General features: G+C 40.2%; 1 protein-coding gene across 2 annotated transcripts in view; it reads left to right on the forward strand.

Moving 5' to 3' along the window:
* Positions 1-8689, forward strand: part of LOC147032256 (cartilage-associated protein-like) — a 29956-nt gene extending 21267 nt beyond the window's left edge. For both annotated transcript variants that reach the window (XM_085869679.1, XM_085869680.1), the window contains exon 7: positions 7839-8689. In XM_085869679.1, the coding sequence (XP_085725805.1) occupies positions 7839-7997 (159 nt within the window). In that variant the 3' untranslated portion in view covers positions 7998-8689. The remainder of the gene's footprint in view (positions 1-7838) is intronic.
* Positions 8690-19601: the final 10912 nt, after the last annotated feature.

Consider the following 19601-nt stretch of genomic DNA (forward strand, 5'->3'; position numbering starts at 1 on the left):
TCGACGTATGCAATTATGACGTCATCAAAAAAAATCACACTTGTTTCCCATGGGGAGTACTTCACATGGTGGCAAGTTTGATTTTTTTCCATGTAGCGGTTTCGTAGATACAGAGGGCCAAAGTTTTTCATTTTTTCCAAGATGTCTGCCAGCCAATAGGATTAACATGACCTATGACTTTACAATTATCGTTAAAACATTCTGCATGAGTAGTCACACCTATGTTGAAAATTTCATGTCAATCCGACAAGCGGTTGAACAGAAAAAAGAGAAAATTAACATGGACGGACGGACAACACGAAAATGCCTCCGGTGACTTCGTCAGCGGAAACATAAAAAAAAAATGCGGATTCACACAAAAACTGCTTTTACACTCAATCAAATGGTGATTTGAGTGAAAAGGACCCATTTCCACTCGATGTAGGTGTTTGACTCATGCGGGTGGTTCTTTCCATGCAAGCCTTACAGCAAAGTGTAAAACGAATGGACGTCATCGCGTTGCTTTCGAGAATTGTCACAATTCTTTGATGCTTTATGTCAGTGAAGAAGCAACATGAGGGATTTAAATCACGGAGAAACCAGAAGAGATGCCCACCCACCATTTGACTGGTCAATGTTGTGAAATGCTTCCACCCATGCAGCATGGGGAAAAGGGTCCACAAGTAATCGGGACTCGCTCAAATTGCCAGCCAATGCGAAACTTGGAAACGTAGGGACAGGCAGGTTTTTAAACAGGGTTAAGTGGTGCAGACTCGGACATGATTCCCTTGTCCGAGTATCATGTTGCACAAAAATAGCAAGAGCATAAGGATTAATGCTTTTTTGAGGGAGAGGGAGGTTGGTGGAGAAGCATGACGCAATCCATCCATCCATTGGGACCATACTCTATGCGGAGCGTTGGTGCTGCCTAAGCAGTCTCCTTGGCTATTGGACACAATCCTGGACGGGCCGCCACTCCGACACAGGATACCAGCAAGCTTGCACTCATTTTGTCGACCTCGGAAGGATGACAGGGAAGGATGATCCTTGGAAGGATCAATCCCACCTGGTATAAATTCAACAGCTGAGCAGGATTTGAACTCGGCATCCTCGGATCCCAAGCTCACCACCCTAACCATTAAGCCAACACCAGGCATATGACGCAATGATTAGTGATGAAATGTCGAAACAGATCAACAGTCAACAGCACAAACAGCTCCAGTTAATACAAAGATCATACACTCAAGTCACCAAAACACTGCACAATTCATCGTTTTTCCACCTTCCAGCTTTATCCAAGAATTACTGCTTTTCAGGTTCCACAACTTTTACGTTTCACTCAATGTCTACCTCAAACTAATTTCCAGTCTCCATTGCTTCCACCTCTATGAGTGATACATCCTTGGCTTGGTTTTGTCTTTGCTCTCTTCCTTTTCCATCCTCAAGCATTCTTCTCTCATCAAGACATAACTTGTGACTCATGTATTTGTATTTTACAGGCTCATGGAGAATCTGACCAACAGAGGGCAGCAGGTTCACCAACTGACATATGATCAAAGCGGAGCAGACAAAAACATCGCAAATGAGTAGATGAGTGGCAAAAAGGAAGAGGCAGCAGGTTGGGTGGGAGAGGGGGAAAGGGGGGGGGGCAGAGAGTGTAGAAGACAGCAGAGATGAGTATGGGAGAAAGAATGATGTGTGATGATGGGCTACTCTTTTGAATGCCTGAAGAGAGGGCCATGAAACAACAGGCACAGGAGGTCATTTTCACAGAGGAAATTAAGGAGTAGAGGTGAACATTCAGCTTATAATTGGAAATATGTGTGGAATTCTGGAAGATCACACATGTCCAGGGCAAATATAGAGATAAAGAAGGCAAGAGTGTGGAGTCATGAGGCCATAAAGTGATGCGATAGATAATTGAGTTTGCATCAATCTGTCAGCAGTGGGTGAAAAGCAGGCTTTGGGACTCAGCTTCCTGAAAATATATGCAAGCTACATGAAAAGCCTTGGACTCTATCCCCTCCAGGGAAGCAAGAAGGGAAGCAACTTCAAGGGTGAATGATGGTCACTTTGTGGGGGACTAGCCCCATTATTTGTGTTTTCTACATTTATTTAATGCCGATCCCAAAGGTGATCCTATTGGAATGCATTGTTTGCATTGCTGGTTGGAGCCATTAATTTATTTATTACATTATATGGCAGGGGTGTGGGTATTGGCATATCCATACCTTGGCATCAAGGTGCGCAAAATTCTGCCAAATTGTATATGTCAGCAGGGAAGCATATATTGCATGTTCATTCAGCCAAATGTTACCCTTGTTGTTCTCAACCATGAACCACTGCGGCTGGGGCAAAATAAAACCGTTATGGAATGAGTATATTAATTTTGCTGCCTATTTAAGTTTTATATGTATGAACAATCTAAATATGCATTATAAGGCATTGCTATTTATACGGCAAATTCAATTCAACTTTGAACTGACCTTGACATGAAATCTTTACACCTTTTGCGTATTCTGGCAAAGCTGTCAATCACCGATGAGTAATATACTCTCGATGTAAGATCCTTTTCTGCACTGAGCAATGCCAGGCCAGAAAGCCATCTCCAGTCATTGTGGAGTGAAGACGGTTCTTGATCAGTTTGACCCTGCTCAGCTGTAGCTGTAGCTGAAGAAATTGGTAGTGTTTAGCTGTAGTTCTTTTTTCGCACCTGTGTGTTCTTGATCATGAATTTCAATATGCCGTGGTTATTTGGTGTTTCAATACTATCGGTACCACTACATTGGCACAATGTTCAAAAGTTTTTGTATTCAGCCTGGAGTGGGTCCACTTTTGCTCTGACGGAGGGTAAGGCCCAAAACAGCTAGACTTTTATTCAGGGCGGATGAATTACCATTTAAGGTATTTCACTTACCACTAGCAAGGACCTGCGGAATATCGGCGCAATGTAAAATGTGACTTCAAGTCCTCAACTCTCCCCTCCATCCCCTACAAACCCGAAGTCATCAACCACCACCTCCCAAACCCAAGTCCTCAACCTCCACCTCCCAACCCCAAGTTCTCAACCTCCACCTCCCAACCCCAAGTCCTCACCCTCCCAACCCTAAGGCTTCAACCCCTTCCCCACTCCAAGCTTTTAACCTCCTGTGTAGCTTCCACTGTAAAAGCCCTGCTTGAGAGAATGCCACATCGTTATTTGGTTGAGGTATAGACAACAACCCGCTGCCTTGATCGCTGAGGCCTATCTTCACAAGGTTGCTTTGGTCGTGTTACACTGAAGGGAAAACCTATAGTGAGTGCTTGGCAATTGTGAATATGACAGCTCTGAAGATGTCTTCGGCTTCGGATAGTACCACCAAAATGGTGGCCATATGATTTTTCAGGTTGAAATTGTGGGTGGCATCAGGTGAACTCACTGTCCAACCAATGGGTGCAATGGAATGTTACACACAGACAGATGGACAGACAAGTGTATGAGTACATTGATTTGTTTTAACGTTGGGGCCTAACTGCACATGCATGCCTGTTAGGGCTAAAGTGTAAATTCTACAAAAACTTTAATTTATCTTGGTAAAACTTGTACAACAAAAAACTCTCTGTTCATAAATCTTAAAATCTGAGCTTATAGTGGGGCAACTTAGCTAAATATAGCATAACAATTGTGCATTTTGTGAGGAAAGCACCAAATTTGGCACACTAGTAGCCTATCATATTATGAACAGATTTGGATATTGGGCCATCTCAAATTTTTGATGGCAGTGGAAAATGGCTGCCACAGCGATCAGCGGCTGAATTTGAGATGGCCCAATATCCAAATCTCTTCATAATATGATAGGCTACTAGTGTGCCAAATTTGGTGCTTTCCTCACAAAATGCACAATTGTTATGCTAAGTTGCCCCACTATAACCACATGACGACACCACAATCCTCTTATGGATTACCATCAAGACATTTTACTTTTGTTATGGGATTGTGATGGAACAACAACAAAGTATATCATGATGCTAACCAGAAGAGGATGCTTGTGTCGTATTGTGGCATCGTAATGTGTTGTCATTCTTCATTGTTCTTCTTCTTCATTTTTCTTCCTCATCCATCACAATCCCACAACAAAAGTAAAATGTCGTGATGGTAATCCATAAGAGGATTGTGGTGTTATTCCTACCTTGTTTGGTTGTTTTTTGAGATTTCATCCCTCAATGTTTTTACATTTTTTTTTAGAAAAAATTTTTTCCCCTACTTTCTGTTGGTTTTTAAAAAAAAGGGATATATAAAGGAGTTTAGAAAGAAAGCAAAATACATGTATAGAAATCAGTGCGTATTACTCACTGAGCTGTATACAGTACCCCCAGAAAGTCTTCACCCCCTTTCAAAATTTTCACCTTTTGCAGCCTTATAGTCTGGAATTAAATTGCATTAAATCAGACTTTTTCCACCTTTATTTGCACACATCATAACTCACAACTTCCAAGTGAAAAACAAATTATACACATTTCAGAAAATTAATTAAAAATATAAAACTAGAATATCTTGGTTGGATAAGTCCCCACCCCCCTGAATTAATACTTGGTGGAAGCACCTTTGACAGCAACTACAGCTGTGAGTCTGTTGGGATAGGTGGTCTCTACCAACTCTGCACACCTTGATTGGCCAGCAATCTTCAAGTCATGCCACAGATTTTCATTTGGCTTTACGTCAGGGCTCTGACTGGGCCACTCCAGTGTAGCTTTGCCTGTGTGCTTCTGGTGATTGTCATGCTGAAAGGTGAACTTCCGTCCCAATTTCAGCTTTCTTCCAGAGGGCAGCAGGTTTTCCGTGAGGATTTTTCTGTATTTTGCTGTTAGGGTTAGAGAAAAGTTAGGGTTAGAAAAGTGAGGAAAGTCATCGCAGGCAGTGGGACAAGATATTCAATTCCTTGTGCTAAGTACAAGCTGTCTGGTTTGACTATTTTAGCACTGAATCAAGGTTGTGTTACGTCATTGCTAATGGTAGATTGTGTGCTGAGTACAGCGACACGTGTTTTTTTTATTTTTTGCCGCTTGTCATTATCCTTCAAAATGGCACGTATGAATGCAGATTCATACGTGCCAAAACTGTTCACGGAGACTGATAATGATGATCATGATTATTACATGGATTTATGTTCACTAATCTGCCAGCAGATCAATTGTTGCGTTATCTGACATGGAAGGATATTCGGTTCACAATACAATAGTTAATTATTTCCATGAAAATACTCATTGTGTCAGAATTTGGTATATTCGGCATGACAAATATACTTGTAGTCGTCAGTCAATGTATTGAAGTATAATGTATTCAATAGAAAATTGAAGTATAAACCTGAACACTGTATAGGGTATCGTGTTCTCTGTACTCTCGAGTTAGAACTGTAATCATTTGGGTTTCTAAGCCTGTTGTTGGCTTTGTGTTTTGGCTGGCTGGCTTGTGATCTTAGGCTCCTGAGTTTGAGCCCAGTTTTTCACTGAATTAACACCAGGGGCTTGACTTAACCTGTCATCCTTCTGAGGTCAGTGAAATAGGTACCAGTGTACTGGTATAGGGGCACAGCATCAGCAGCACAACCATGCTTCCAAGAAATGATAGCTACCTGGCATCCAAGCTGCCATATACAAGAACAGAACTTGAGTTTCTGACAATCTTTACTGCAGTGTATAAACACAATACCGTAACCTACAGCCATTTTCACTCATAATCAGAAGCTTTCGTTCTCATAGCGAGCAAAGCATTAGCCCTGAAGGATTTCCTCCATAAGAATTTCTTCCATGAGGATTTCCAAAGGGTAGTTTATGTAACAGTCCTTAAGGAAATCCTTCACTGAGGAATCGCAGTGTACCTCAAAACGCATGAATGCATTTTGAAACACATTTCACGTTTTCAACGACCTTCACTTCTGTACCCAAAGTGGTGGACAGATAACGTGCCAAAGCTTTGTATAATACGCATTAAAATGTTATTGTTTTCTTGACTCATTATCTCACTGTGTAATATAATTCAGTAGCATTATTTATTATTTTTGGTGTCACTTGTAAGCATTTCTTGCTACATCCTCAATGGCAGCACTTCTTGTTTGTCATAAAATCTATTCACTGAACTTTGCTGTCACCAGTGGCAAACTGCCTCTCTTTTTTTTTCCCATCTCCACAGCAGCCCAATGTGTTCATGTCGCCTTCATAGCCTTCCGGCAATTAACTCGTATGCTTGAAAGATTCTTCAACAATTTTGAACTCCTTCACAAGTGTGTTTGTTTGTTTATCTTCCTCGTGGTGTGAGGCGCATAAGGTTGTCGAGGAATTTTCATTGGCTAAGGGCACAATCCTGGAGGGGCCACCACTCCAATGCAGGATAGTCAAAATGGGTGTGCAGGCATTTGGAATTTGTCCAGGTTGCCAGTGATACCTCGCCTACTCTTCTCGAAGGACACCATGGGATCTTTAACATCCTCCAACTAATGTGGGCAGATAGGACACCCAGTTTAACGTCCATCCGATGGACGGCACATACATTGATGAGATTCGCTCTGGATGCTAAACACCCAAGGATGAAGGTTTATAGCTCGACCGATGTTTGAACACAGACTAAACAGCTCAGAGGCAAGTGTGAATACCTCGACGCTATCCTTCCAGCCTCCTGTCATACATGCTTCCTGTTTAACATGAAATTATTTTTCTCAAAATATAATTGTCCCTTTCATTTTATGAAGGCATCTTGTTGATGGAAATAGTGATCCGTAATTGTACAGGGTGCGGCAGAAAAACGGGAGATATTAAAAACCGACTCTCTGGGTACCAAAATAGTGGGAAAACTACATGTCACCTTACTACGTCACCCCTTTACAGCACCTTATTGCATCACCCTACATGTTGTCCACATTATACCATTAACATCATACCATCAAAAAATTGCCAGAATTTCTTTTGAGATGCTATGCCGCGTCATGGGAAACATGTGTGGAAGACTAGAGGAATGCCTGTGCAGAGACGGAGGTCACCTCGAGGATGTGATCTTTAAGAAATAAACGACATGCTATGTACTTAAAGATGGCATATTTGTAATTTGGCAGATACAATATGTTTATTTAATTACTGACTTTTTTTTTTAATCGCCCGTTTCTCTGCCCCACCCTGTACTTTGTCCATTATATGAATACTTATGGACAGTATACCAGGTTTTTACCTCTACCACCGAAGGTAGATGGATGTCATGTTTTCACCTCTGTCTGTCTGTTTGTCTTTCTGTGAGCAGGATATCTCAAAAAGTTGTGGACGGGTTATGACAAAACTTGGTGGATGATTTGGGTAGGTGACAAGAACAAGCCGATTAGATTTTTGTTCAGGTCCGGATCCAAATCCGGCCTATTAGTGAGATACTAAATGTAAACTGTTCAGCCTGGAGGAGGTACGTGGTTTAACGAGTGCCATTCTCGTATTTTTATTTTTGTCATAAATGGGTATGGATAAATGTGCTCTCCTCGTGCTTCTTGCCCTCCTCTCCCCCACTCTGGGAAAAAAATTCATCCTCCTTTGGACATTTAAAAAAAAATTTGAATTCTCCTGGTACAGTCTACCTTTGGTGGTAGAAATGACATCCATCTCCTGTCAATCAGAAAGCCCTCCAGTGTGAGATGCTCAGAATACTGAACATCCACCCCAGACAGAAGAGCTGTGGAGTGGGTGGGGAGACATCTTGCCTCAGTTTAGTCTTAAACATTATCACAAGTAGCCCGAAAGCTCTTTCAGCAGAGAGGTGCTCACATGTAAATTCTCCAATGCAGAAAATGATTATTTCATAACATTAATTTGAATTTTTTTGCAGCTTCTTTCTTGTTTAATTACAGATGGAGCTTCCTCAAAGATTTGAATACACGCCAGACGTCATGGCCACAGATGAAGATTTTGATGGTGAAGGTGATTATGAAGAAGGATTTATTGCTGACTGGTGGCAGGAACCACAGTACAAGGGTGACCTGGGCATAATGGAGAAATACAATTATTGATTTAAGCAAGTCTGTGGCTTAACACAAAATGTCAATTTACGAAAGTAACAAAACTGTACCATCTTCCTCGATTTGAAAGCCATTCAAAAATTAAGCGAAAGAGAGACCCACAATAGTCCAAAAAAAACCAACTTTTCTACTTTTTTCAATATACAGTATTAAGTATATAAAACTATTACGAAAATCTTTCCTTATTCATTAATAGTTCATCTGTCCATGCAGTGGGAGATGGGCTTTTGCAAGTATGTGTGTGTGTGTGTGTTTTTATGACGTTTTTATCATTTGAGCTGTCATCAAATTTTCAACAAACCCTTATGAGAACATGGAGAAGAATAATGAATAATTGGGTCAAAATGTCAAAGGGCAAAGTCACAGTGAGAAGAAATGGGCATTATAAGCTCGTCCACTGCTGCACAGCGTGGAGCGGACAATTTTTTTTTTTCTTGTCATCGCTTCCATGTTCCTTTCTTTATTTTTCATTTGAGCTTCAGTGTCTGTCCAGGCCATAACTCTTGTTTTTTTTGTTTTTTTTACCATTTGAGCTTTTGTCATCAAATTTTCAACAAACCCTAAGTATGAGAATATATCAAGTTTAGATCAAGTACAAAGCAGACATTGATGGACTTTACATTTTGAGTTGTTTTTTAGTTTCTACTTATGTATTGAAAAATAAAAGTTGCTTGTTTCTTGGACTATATTGTGCATCTTATTACTTTAACATTTTGAACACTGTGTAGTTATTTACAACAATTTCAAAACTTTAAACTGAAAAATTACCATTTTTTAATGCTTTTATTTTATGCCAATGACTTGTTGTTTAATCATTGTAAATATTTCACACACTTGTCCAAGGCAACAATCCGCCAGCTTTAAAGATGATAAAGGTCACAAAAAGAGACCTTGCAGATATTCTCACCATTTAGTTTCAATTTTTTATCAATGCTTTAAAAATAATATACTGATAACTATTATCCAAACTCATTTTCAAAAATGATTTTGTGTTCACTTTGTTTTTTTGTTATGGTTTACACCAATGTCATGGTGAACTATGTAAAAATATCATTTTGCTTTAAGATTACATGGATCTGGAGTAACCTCTTGTGATGCTTCTTCAAACTTGATTTCTTAAAACTGACAAGCTAAAATGTCCTGGTACACTGCCTATTTTCATTCTCTCAAATAACATTGCAGATTAGGAAGAAAATGTGGCTGAAGAAAAAATGTCAATTAACAAATTTGCGAACATTCATATTAACAAAAAAGTCACTTGCTAATAACATGACTTTCAAAATAGCTGGGATCCATTACACTAAACCATACATTAATTGACAACTCCAACTCCAAAATTCTGTTCTCCATTACGATAATTTTTTAATCGACTTCAAGCTCCTCTCCCACTTACTCTGTCTTGATCACAAGCCAAGTAATTCGCTTCTGCCTTTCAAGACAAGATATCATGTAAGAGTTTGCTTCCTCATATTAGTCGTACTTTTAGCAAATATGCTGTGAATCTTACACTGTCTTCTTCACAATTTTATACTACTTTTTATTTGGATCACTTCTTACCTAGCGGTCAAGATGCAGTCCAGTCAATCATTGGTATTTCAAAGAAAACAAAACTTTCCTGGATCAATTTCTGTCATTTTTGGTTGTTTCCTTACTTTCAGTTCTCCTATTTGTAAAAAAAATAATAATAATAATAAAAAATGTATTTGCTCCATTGTATCATCTACAGTCTCATCCTCAGTTAAACAAGAAAACAAATTCTCATTTTCAATAAACCTTCAATGGACATAAACAATTTCTCAAAATTACAGACCTGTTTCTCTTTTACCTTTTGTTTCCAAGACTGAAATGTGTTATTGCCAATCAGCTTCTGGAATAGCTGCACCAACTATTTTTTTTTTTTTCGAACTACCCCAAGTTTGGTTGAAAATTATTTCATAGCAGTGAAGCTGGCCTCATGAAGGTCATAAATTGTATTTTACACAACACAGAACAGCATTCAGACATTTGGACCAATCAGCTTATTTGACAGTTTTCATAATACACTCTCTGTCATATAAAAACCAAACATGTAGAATTGATAATGTAGTTGAAGGGCTGTTCCATGAAGGAGGGAAGAGGCTGCTGTCTGTCTGTCAGAAGGATGAGAGATGTCATGGCAGAGAGTGGTGTCATCAGCAAAGAGATAAAGAGGATTTTCCAAAGAGTCAGTGAGATAATTGATGAAGGTTAGGAATAATATGGGGCCTAGAGCATTGCCTTGGATAAATCCAGCCTTGACAGGGAGAAGAGAAGAAATGGTTCTGTTGAGGACCAAAATTTTTCTATGAGAATGGAGGAAGTCAGTAATCCAAGAGTGGAGTTGGCCTTGGATTCCAGAGGTAGACAGTTTGGAGAGAAGGCAGATGTCAGACTATCAAAAGCTCGAGATATGTCCAGAGAGACGGCCCTGCTCTCATGTCTGATATTGAGGGCCTCCACCATTGTTGGGAGAGTAGTAGCAGCATGTCCAAGGTAGAGTGACCATGTCTGAATCCAAATTGACGATCTGAGATGAGGCTGTTGTGGTGATGGATTCCATGACCTTGGTGATGATTGGAAGTACAGTAAACTAAATAGGCCGTAGTTAAGGGGATCTGTTTTTGCACCTTTTTATGTAATGCTGTGATGTTGTCTGATTTGCAATTTCCCAGATGGATAAAGGAGACCAGTCCTGAAGTGTTAAAAAAACAAAACATGACTATGTGAAGTGCGAAAGGAGAAGTATGTTACACTTTATGACCCGCGAATATGCTAGGTCCGTTAATAGCGTGGTCCCACAATATATCCGATATTGAGATCGTTACTTCCAAGTTGGAACCTGATGTGAAAACATTCTCCACAATGGAGTATTACATGATTCGGTTACAAGTATTACCGAATAATTACATGAAATGGTCATGTAATTATTCAGTATTTACCTCTGTCAGAGATTTGCACCTCATCTGTGTCCCATGATGATGTCACATAAATAAATCGCATCAACAACAATCATGTGTTTGTTTGTTTTTTATGGTGGGGAGCCCAAAATACTTGAGCATCTTAAATTATGGTTTTTGAGCATCTTAAATACTGGATCTTGAATAATTTTCATCTTATCTTACAGATCGTACATATTGCTAACAATTCATCAGACCCATTTCTTTGATCTTTCTCTGTTCCCCAGGGATATGTGATTGGTCTACTTTTGTTTTTATCTTTTTCCACATCCATTTTGTACAATTTTAGGAAATGAAATATCAGCTTTAACTGCTATTCTGAGAATACCCAGATATACGAGTACTTGTCCATTGAACCAGATAATGTGCTGTCATCTTAAACTCTGAATTCATGTCTCTTTGAAACTCAAATATTGATGTTGTTGAGCTTTCTCAAACCCAATGCCGCAAAGTCTGACATGCTGTTCCTCCTCCCATCATGTGTCCTTAAAAAGCTTCAACTGCAGATTATGAAATTTGGGGGATCACCACTACTTGGTCTGGTATGGCTGTTTCCAACCGAAGTGTCAACCACTATGGACTGCATGTTGCTAAAATCTGTAAATATATCTTCTTCTGTCTGCAACAACAGTGCCCAATTAGGTCCATGTTTGAATCAGAAGACTTCTGAACCTTTTGCTGATGCTTTCATGGCATCATGTTTGGATTACTGTAACTCACTGTTGGTAAGCTTGTCTGGTTCTTCTCTCAAACTCTTCAAACTTTTTAAATATACATCAGCCAGGTTTGTAGTCCTAACTTGCAAATTTTATCATGTCATTTAAATCTTCAAAATACTGCCACGTCGCTGGTGGCCAAGGGCAATCCCCTGACCCAAGTTGTGGTGATGGTCGGTTAACACCGCCAGCCGAGCGGTTTTTCCTCATTAGGAGGCAGACACGTTGATCTTCGGAGATTATCATGCATGCGGGAAGGGCACGAGGCAATGGCGGTGTGACGGGGGCACAGAAATGGATGCACAGGGGGGTTTATACTCGAACCCCACGACAAATACACCGACACAGCCACTTAAAATGAACACATTTCATGAAAATAGACAAATATTTACAAAGGACAATATTTCCGAATGTTATAATACTTGAGGTAAACTAAAGTCAAGGTGCTTCTACACACAGACTTAAATACAAACAAGGGGAAACAAAATAAAAGAAAACCCTTCCTTTATTCTGGCACTTAGCTTGGCCCAGAGATTGTCTTTGAGGAACTTGGAATTGGGGTGCTTCAATTTGCACGAGTAAACGTGCGCAAAATGACACCAAGTCGCTCTCTCACGGTGGGAACATTCATCAGGCAATTCGTGAGTGGTGTTCAACCCCAAGGCTCACCGACTGTCATGCAGCTTCTTCGTCTATCGCGCCTACCGATACGCTCTTTTCAGGATGGCACCATTGCCTTCGGTGACGTGCGCGAGGCTCAGCGTCCATCTCATACGACCAGCCAAGAGTCGATGGCCAGCGCCTCACTCACCGTGTGAGCTAAAATTTCCTCAGTCACAAATTCGATAATCGTGCCGTTGTCTTCATGTGTCGAAGGAAAGCCATTTTGTCCTGCCTTGATCTTTCACACTATCTCCGAGCTACGTTCTCGTCTTTCGACCGCGTGCGTCCTTTACTCCACACTCAACCCCTCTTCACACTGACCTCATGCGTGCGCTCCCAATCTCTCGCAATTACTGACGTCAAACCGAACCCCTGTTTCCTCCTCCACGGTGTGGCTTGCTTGCACAAAACCAGGGAAGGCGGGGTCTCCGCCCGCTCGGCATATTTGGCTAGCTTCTGATGTCACGCCCATCAATCATCAGCCTCGGGGACGTGACTTCACCTGCCATCACCCTTGGAGGCGGGGCTTCTTCCGACTTGGTCATGTTATAAAAACACAACTCTTCCATGGTTTGTAATACAAAACAAAGGGAAAAGTCACAGAGGGGCAATTACATACTGGGGGAACTTATTCTTAATCCCTATATAATTGACACCACACCGCCTCCTATGTGGTGACACAAAACACAAGTTTAGTTTCCCTACTTAATTACATAAAGATGTCTCCTACATGTCCACGGACCAAACAACTCTTTAATCCTAACTTTCCTATTAAATGCCTCCATCTACCCCCACAACCGTAACAATACTTACTTTGCTCCCATTATACCATAATAATATTTTCAAATTTTGCTGATGACATTCAAAGCTAAATATATTGGTTCCTGTCTGTTTCTACATAATCACACTTTCACTACATAATCACAAATAATCACACATACATACATAATCACACAATCACACTTCAAGTTGCAGTCTAACATTGGGAATCTTCTGGTACTTCCTCATATAAGGATTATTCAGATATGATCTTCAAATGTGGAACTCTTAAAAATTCCTCTTCAAATTCACACAGCCTCATCAATTGGCTCATCATCAATCTTTCCTCACATTCCATCTTTTTGCAGTTGCTTTTTCTTAACTATCACTTTTCTTACCTCTTGCTTGCTTTTAAAGCACTTCGAGATTTTGCTTAAAAATGAAAACGGTGCTTCGTGAAAAATTTTCTTGCCATTAAATAAATTCTGTGATTTTTTTTATTTACTCTCTTCACCTTCTCCAACATGCTCTCATGTATCCAACAGCAATTGCTTTGTGGCCATTTTTGAATTCCATTGTGAATTTTAACCCTCTCAGATCATTGAAGCTATCTCATTTTCACTAATAAAGTAATATTCCTGTTATTTAAACTGCTGTCCCAACTAATATTTCTGTCCCAACTGTCTCACACAAATGATAATGGGATTAAAATTCAACATTCGAGGTTGAATTTAAAATCTCATTGTCATTTGCTTAACTTTCCATTTAAATACACTTATCCTGCAAATTTACAAGTTCGGCAATGCTATTTGTTTATAACTGTTTGCTGTGATTTATTTTATTTTATATAACTGTTTGCCATGACGTTTTACCTCATTTTCTGTTGGAGCTTATTTATGTAAAATATTCTTGCTTCAGTACTTTTGTGTTTGACATATTATTGTTCATATAATTTCCATGACATGTTGATAAAATGTAAAGTGTTGTGAAATTTTTGGTTAGACTGCACTCCAAATTGTAGTGTATTATTGTATTGCCTGATAGTTGAAGAATTCTGGATTTATAATGTTTTCTGTTTTCACAAGCTCATGTTTGACCAAAGCTTCAATATGTCTTACTTTTAGCCCGTTTCACATTACTAATTGTTAATTTCTCTTTTTCTTCGATGGAATCAAAGTAATAATAACAATAATTTTGCTCTTAATTATAAATTGCCATTAGAGGTTGAATTTCAAATTCCTTTAGTACTTCTGTTGTGCCCTCCGCACTCTCTGTGTCCTTTCTCTCTGCACGGCTCCTTCTGCATGCCAGGAACTCTAGTGTGTCCTTTCTCTTGACTCCTCTTATTCGAATCCCCCTCCCCCGGCTTGGGGCGGACGTTGTGATCCTTAAGATAGTTGAACACCAAATGAATGTTATGAAGACAGCAAAATCAATCCAACAGCAAGTGTACTTCATGAACCAATTTATGTCTCATAAAATAAGGTTATTTTCTTGTATTACCAAATCTTGTATATTTTCTTTATAAAGCTGTGATAAATTAATAGGTGGGTTCGCTGGTTAGCGTTCCCATCATAAACTATGGCTCATGATGCAGGTGAACCCAAGTACAGATCCTGTTTACCTTGTGTGTTTGGCCTAATGTCTTTGTAATAATTATTCACATAGAAATGCAATGATGTCTACTCATATCTTTGTACTACAAAGTACTCATATCTTTGTACGACTTTGATTTAAGTCCACAAGCCTTTGATCACTGTAAACAAAAGCCTTAATTTGTGTGGTTTTGTTTCACTCGAGTGTTGCTAGCTATTCATGTAACAACTTTTTTGTGTAAAAATTACCATTATTGTTGTCATGTTAATTGTTTCAGAAACGCTTAAAGAAGTACAATTTTACATTTTTTGGAAGAAACCTATTTTATTCAATCACATTCAAACCATTTGTATGAAAAGCTGTTAAGAAACAAAAGGAATTTAAACTTGATCAAGGGCTTAAGCTTTTCTGGCCATTGTTTTGAACCTTGTTTGACTGCAGTTTCTATCACCAGGCTTCGTTTATCCAACCTGCAACAAAGATTTGATCATGACAACATAAACTAGAACAGCACTTGGTAGAGCGCATACCTCTGCAAGGCTGAACAGTTTACATTTTTGTATCCCACTGATAGGCCGGGTCTGCATCCGGACCATAACCAAAATCCAATCAGCTTGTTCTTGTCACCTTCCGAACTCGTCTACCAAGTTTTGTCATAACCCATCTACAACTTTGAGAAATATTTTGCCATATATCGTTTTTGGCCCCATCTCTGAATTATTGTGAAAAATCACTTAAAATGAAATATATAAATATATATATATATATATATATACATATATATATATATATATATATATATATATATATATATATATATATATATATATATCAGATGAAGATCCAGATCTGGATCTTCACAAAAATGGAAGCAATTTGTGCTTGTCATACAATCGATCTATCCACCAAGTTCCGTCTGAATCCGTCCATAACTTTTAGAGATATCCTGCTCATAGACACATAGACAGACAAACGGGTGAAAACATAACCTCCTTCCACCTTTGGTAGTGGAGGCAATAAGTAAGAGGTCATAATTTAAATAAAATGTAAATTTTCTTGATGCATGAGTGATAGATGTTTCTTATTTCAATTTGGAGCCAATGGTACCATGCGCTTACAAAAAAGCCAAAAGGGTGCTGATGGAAGGGAAAAAATGTAAATGGCATCTGCTGTCATTGAGCTGGCAAGCTGGGAGCAACAATTCACATTTATTGCCACATCCACAAGATAGAGCTGGCAGGATTCACTCTTTCATTCCTCTTTTTTACCTGCCTCTGGAACATACTCCCACACTCTCTTCAATCTCACTCTTTCCTCCAGGTCTTCAAAACAGTTGTTCACCACTATCTCTTATCTTCCCCCATCCAAAACCATGATATTTTCTTCCCCCGTTAATCCACCCCAAACCCATCTCGTTCAATTTCTCTGCTTTCCTTCCTGAAAGTCCCTGTGATGTCCATCTTGTTTACCCCATGTACCCTACACCATCCCTCTCCCTTCCACAGATCTCCTACTGTCTCTGTTCCCCAGTGTTTTGTGCTCCCCTATCCCACCCCTCTTGTCTCCTGCTCCCTTTGTAATACGTTTAACATCATCTGTTTAACAGGATCCTTCCTCCCATCGGACGGCCCTGACTCCTTATTGTCTCTCACTGGCTATTTTCTCCTCCAGTTCGATCGATCAGAACGGTTTGATTAACCTGGTGGCAGAGTTGAGCTGTGCATGAAAAACTCCATTTCTCACTCTCCGTTAAACGCTCTTACACCTCCCAAGTATCAGGAGTACCTCTGCTGTTACTATCTCCCCAACAGTGATAGCTCTATCTGCATCACTCTCAGATAACATGGACCAACTCTTAGTCACTCATACAAACTCTCTTCCTCATATGTGGTGACTTAAATTGTCACCACACTAATTGGTTTGGTGTTGCTACCTCCCTCACCAGCCATGATACTTCTGCAAAGGACTTCCGTGACTCCATAGGACTGACTCAATCCGTGCATTTTCCCACCCAGATTTCTCCCAATGGAAAAATTTTCCCTTCTGGATTTGGAGATGACCAATTTCCCTGCCAATTTATCTTGCTCTTCCTCTGCTCCAATTGGCTCATCTGATCATGTGCTTGTGAAGGTCAACATCTCTCTGGCCATTCTCAAAGAACAGGCTCAATGCTGACAAATCTGGCAGTTCACTCAAGCAAACTGGCAGGGACTGCAAGCAGCCATCACACTTCAAGACAGGTCACCTATATTTACTGCCCCTGATAATTTTAATTCAGCCTGGGAGTTCTTCTGCAAAAACATCCTCTCTTATGCACAGATTGATCCCATCTCGTCTTTGGTTATCTTACCCATCCTCCCGCTCTTGGTACTCTGACTCCCGTGGTGAGGAAGTTGATTTAAAACAACTTGCATTCTCCTCCTGGATAGCAAATCCAATAGGAGGCAGCATCAGATCATTTACACAAAGCTGGCAACAAGTGTGTGCCTACTCTCAAGCGAGAAAACATCTGTCCAATCTCAAGAATGAATAGTCAAACTTGTCTCTCTCTAAAACCTGGTAGCGCCTTGTCAAGTCTGCTTCTGGTGTATGCTCCCCTTCTTTCCTCCCTTCCCTCTCGTAAAATGGCACTGCAGCTAACTCCGCTCGTGAAAATGCCGAATGCCTCAATTTGTGTTTGCTTCCAAATGTTGTGTCCCCAACCCCTCACTCTCGGTACCCATCCTTCCCTGTCATATTAAGCTGCTCCTGAACTCTTGTCTTTTGCACCTGAGAAGGTGAAAAAGGTTCTTTCAACCCTTGACTCTGGCTCTGCAACTGGACCAGATGGCATCAGCTCATGTGTCGTAATAACCTGCTCTGCCGCTTTTGTAATCCTCTGCCATTTTCAGCATTTCATTTACCCTTGGTCATCTTCCATCTGCTTGGAAATCAGCCATCATCACTGTATTACATAAAAAAGTTACAAAACCTGATCTCCTTAACTGCAGGCCTATCAGTTTACCTCCAATCATCAGCAAGGAGGGAGCCAGCATCAGCAAGGATGGAACCTTTCTGATGATTGGAGGTAAGCTGATAGGTCTGCAGTTAAGGAGATCAGGTTTTGTAACTTTTTTTATGTAATACAGTGATGATGGCTGATTTCCAAGCAGATGGAAGATGACCAAGGGAAAATGACATCCTTTTCTCCAACAAATTCATCTCAGATCACCAATTTGGTTTCAGACCAGGTCACTCCACCTCAGACATACTGCTTCTACTCATCAAACAATGGATGGAGGCCTTCAATGTCAGACATGACTTCAGGGCCATCTCTCTGGACATATCGTGCTTATGATAGTCTGGTGTCCTGCCTTGCTCTCCAAACTCTCTGCTTATGGCATCCAAGGCCAACTCCACACATGACTTCATGACTTCCTCTGTTATCATCGACAACATGTGGCACTCAATGGAATCGTTTCATCTCCTCTCCCTGTCAAGGTGAGAGTGCCCAAAGGCAGTGTCCTGGCCCCAGTACTATTCCTGTTCTTCAGAAATGTTCTCTCTGACTCTCTGGAAAATCCCCCTTATCTATTTGCTGATGACTGCACCCTCTGCCATGACATCTCTCATCCTTCAGACAGGAAGGTTGCAGCCTCTTCCCTCTCTTCAGACCTTGAAAAACAACACAAGCTGGTCAAACACTTAGAATATGTCTTTCAATTCTCTCTCTCTCTCTCTCTCTCTCTCTCTCTCTCTCTCTCTCTCTCTCTCTCTCTCTCTCTCTCTCTCTCTCTATCTCTATCTCTATATCTCTATATCTCTATATCTCTCTATCTCTCTATCTCTCTATCTCTCTATCTCTCTATCTCTCTTTCTCTCTATCTCTCTATCTCTCTATCTCTCTATCTCTCTATCTCTCTATCTCTATCTCTCTATCTCTCTATCTCTCTATCTCTCTATCTCTCTATCTCTCTATCTCTCTATCTCTCTATCTCTCTATCTCTCTATCTCACTATCTCTCTATCTCTCTATCTCTCTATCTCTCTATCTCTCTATCTCTCTATCTCACTATCTCTATCTCACTATCTCACTATCTCACTATCTCACTATCTCACTATCTCTCTATCTCTCTATCTCTCTATCTCTCTATCTCTCTATCTCTCTATCTCTCTATCTCTCTATCTCTCTATCTCTCTATCTCTCTATCTCTCTATCTCTCTATCTCTCTATCTCTCTATCTCTCTATCTCTCTATCTCTCTATCTCTCTATCTCTCTATCTCTCTATCTCTCTATCTCACTATCTCTCTATCTCTCTATCTCTCTATCTCTCTATCTCTCTATCTCTCTATCTCTCTATCTCTCTATCTCTCTATCTCTCTATCTCTCTATCTCTCTATCTCTCTATCTCTCTATATCTCTCTCTCTCTATCTCTATCTCTATCTCTCTATCTCTATCTCTATCTCTATCTCTATCTCTATCTCTATCTCTATCTCTATCTCTCTCTCTATCTCTCTCTCTATCTCTCTCTCTATCTCTCTCTCTATCTCTCTCTCTATCTCTCTCTCTATCTCTCTCTCTATCTCTCTCTCTATCTCTCTCTATCTCTCTCTCTATCTCTCTCTCTATCTCTCTCTATCTATCTATCCGAAAGCACCATCTTTTACCCCCTCCACCCCCATCTACTTTCTTAACAATCCTCTTGAGCAAGTTCTTCATTCAAACTCCTGGGTCTCACCATCAGCCATGATCTTTCATGGGTAAACCACATTTCAAAGTTGGCCTCCAAAGCCAGACGCCAGCTGGGCATCCTCCTTCCTACAAGGTCCTTCCTTGGTACACCTGAACTCCTATCCACCTACAAGGCATTCATCCACAGCTTGATGGAGTACTGCTCTTCCATCT

This window comes from Eptatretus burgeri, chromosome 2 (assembly GCF_056783735.1).
Source record: "Eptatretus burgeri isolate ZD-2024b chromosome 2, Ebu_testis_v1, whole genome shotgun sequence".
NCBI classification, from domain to species: domain Eukaryota; kingdom Metazoa; phylum Chordata; class Myxini; order Myxiniformes; family Myxinidae; genus Eptatretus; species Eptatretus burgeri.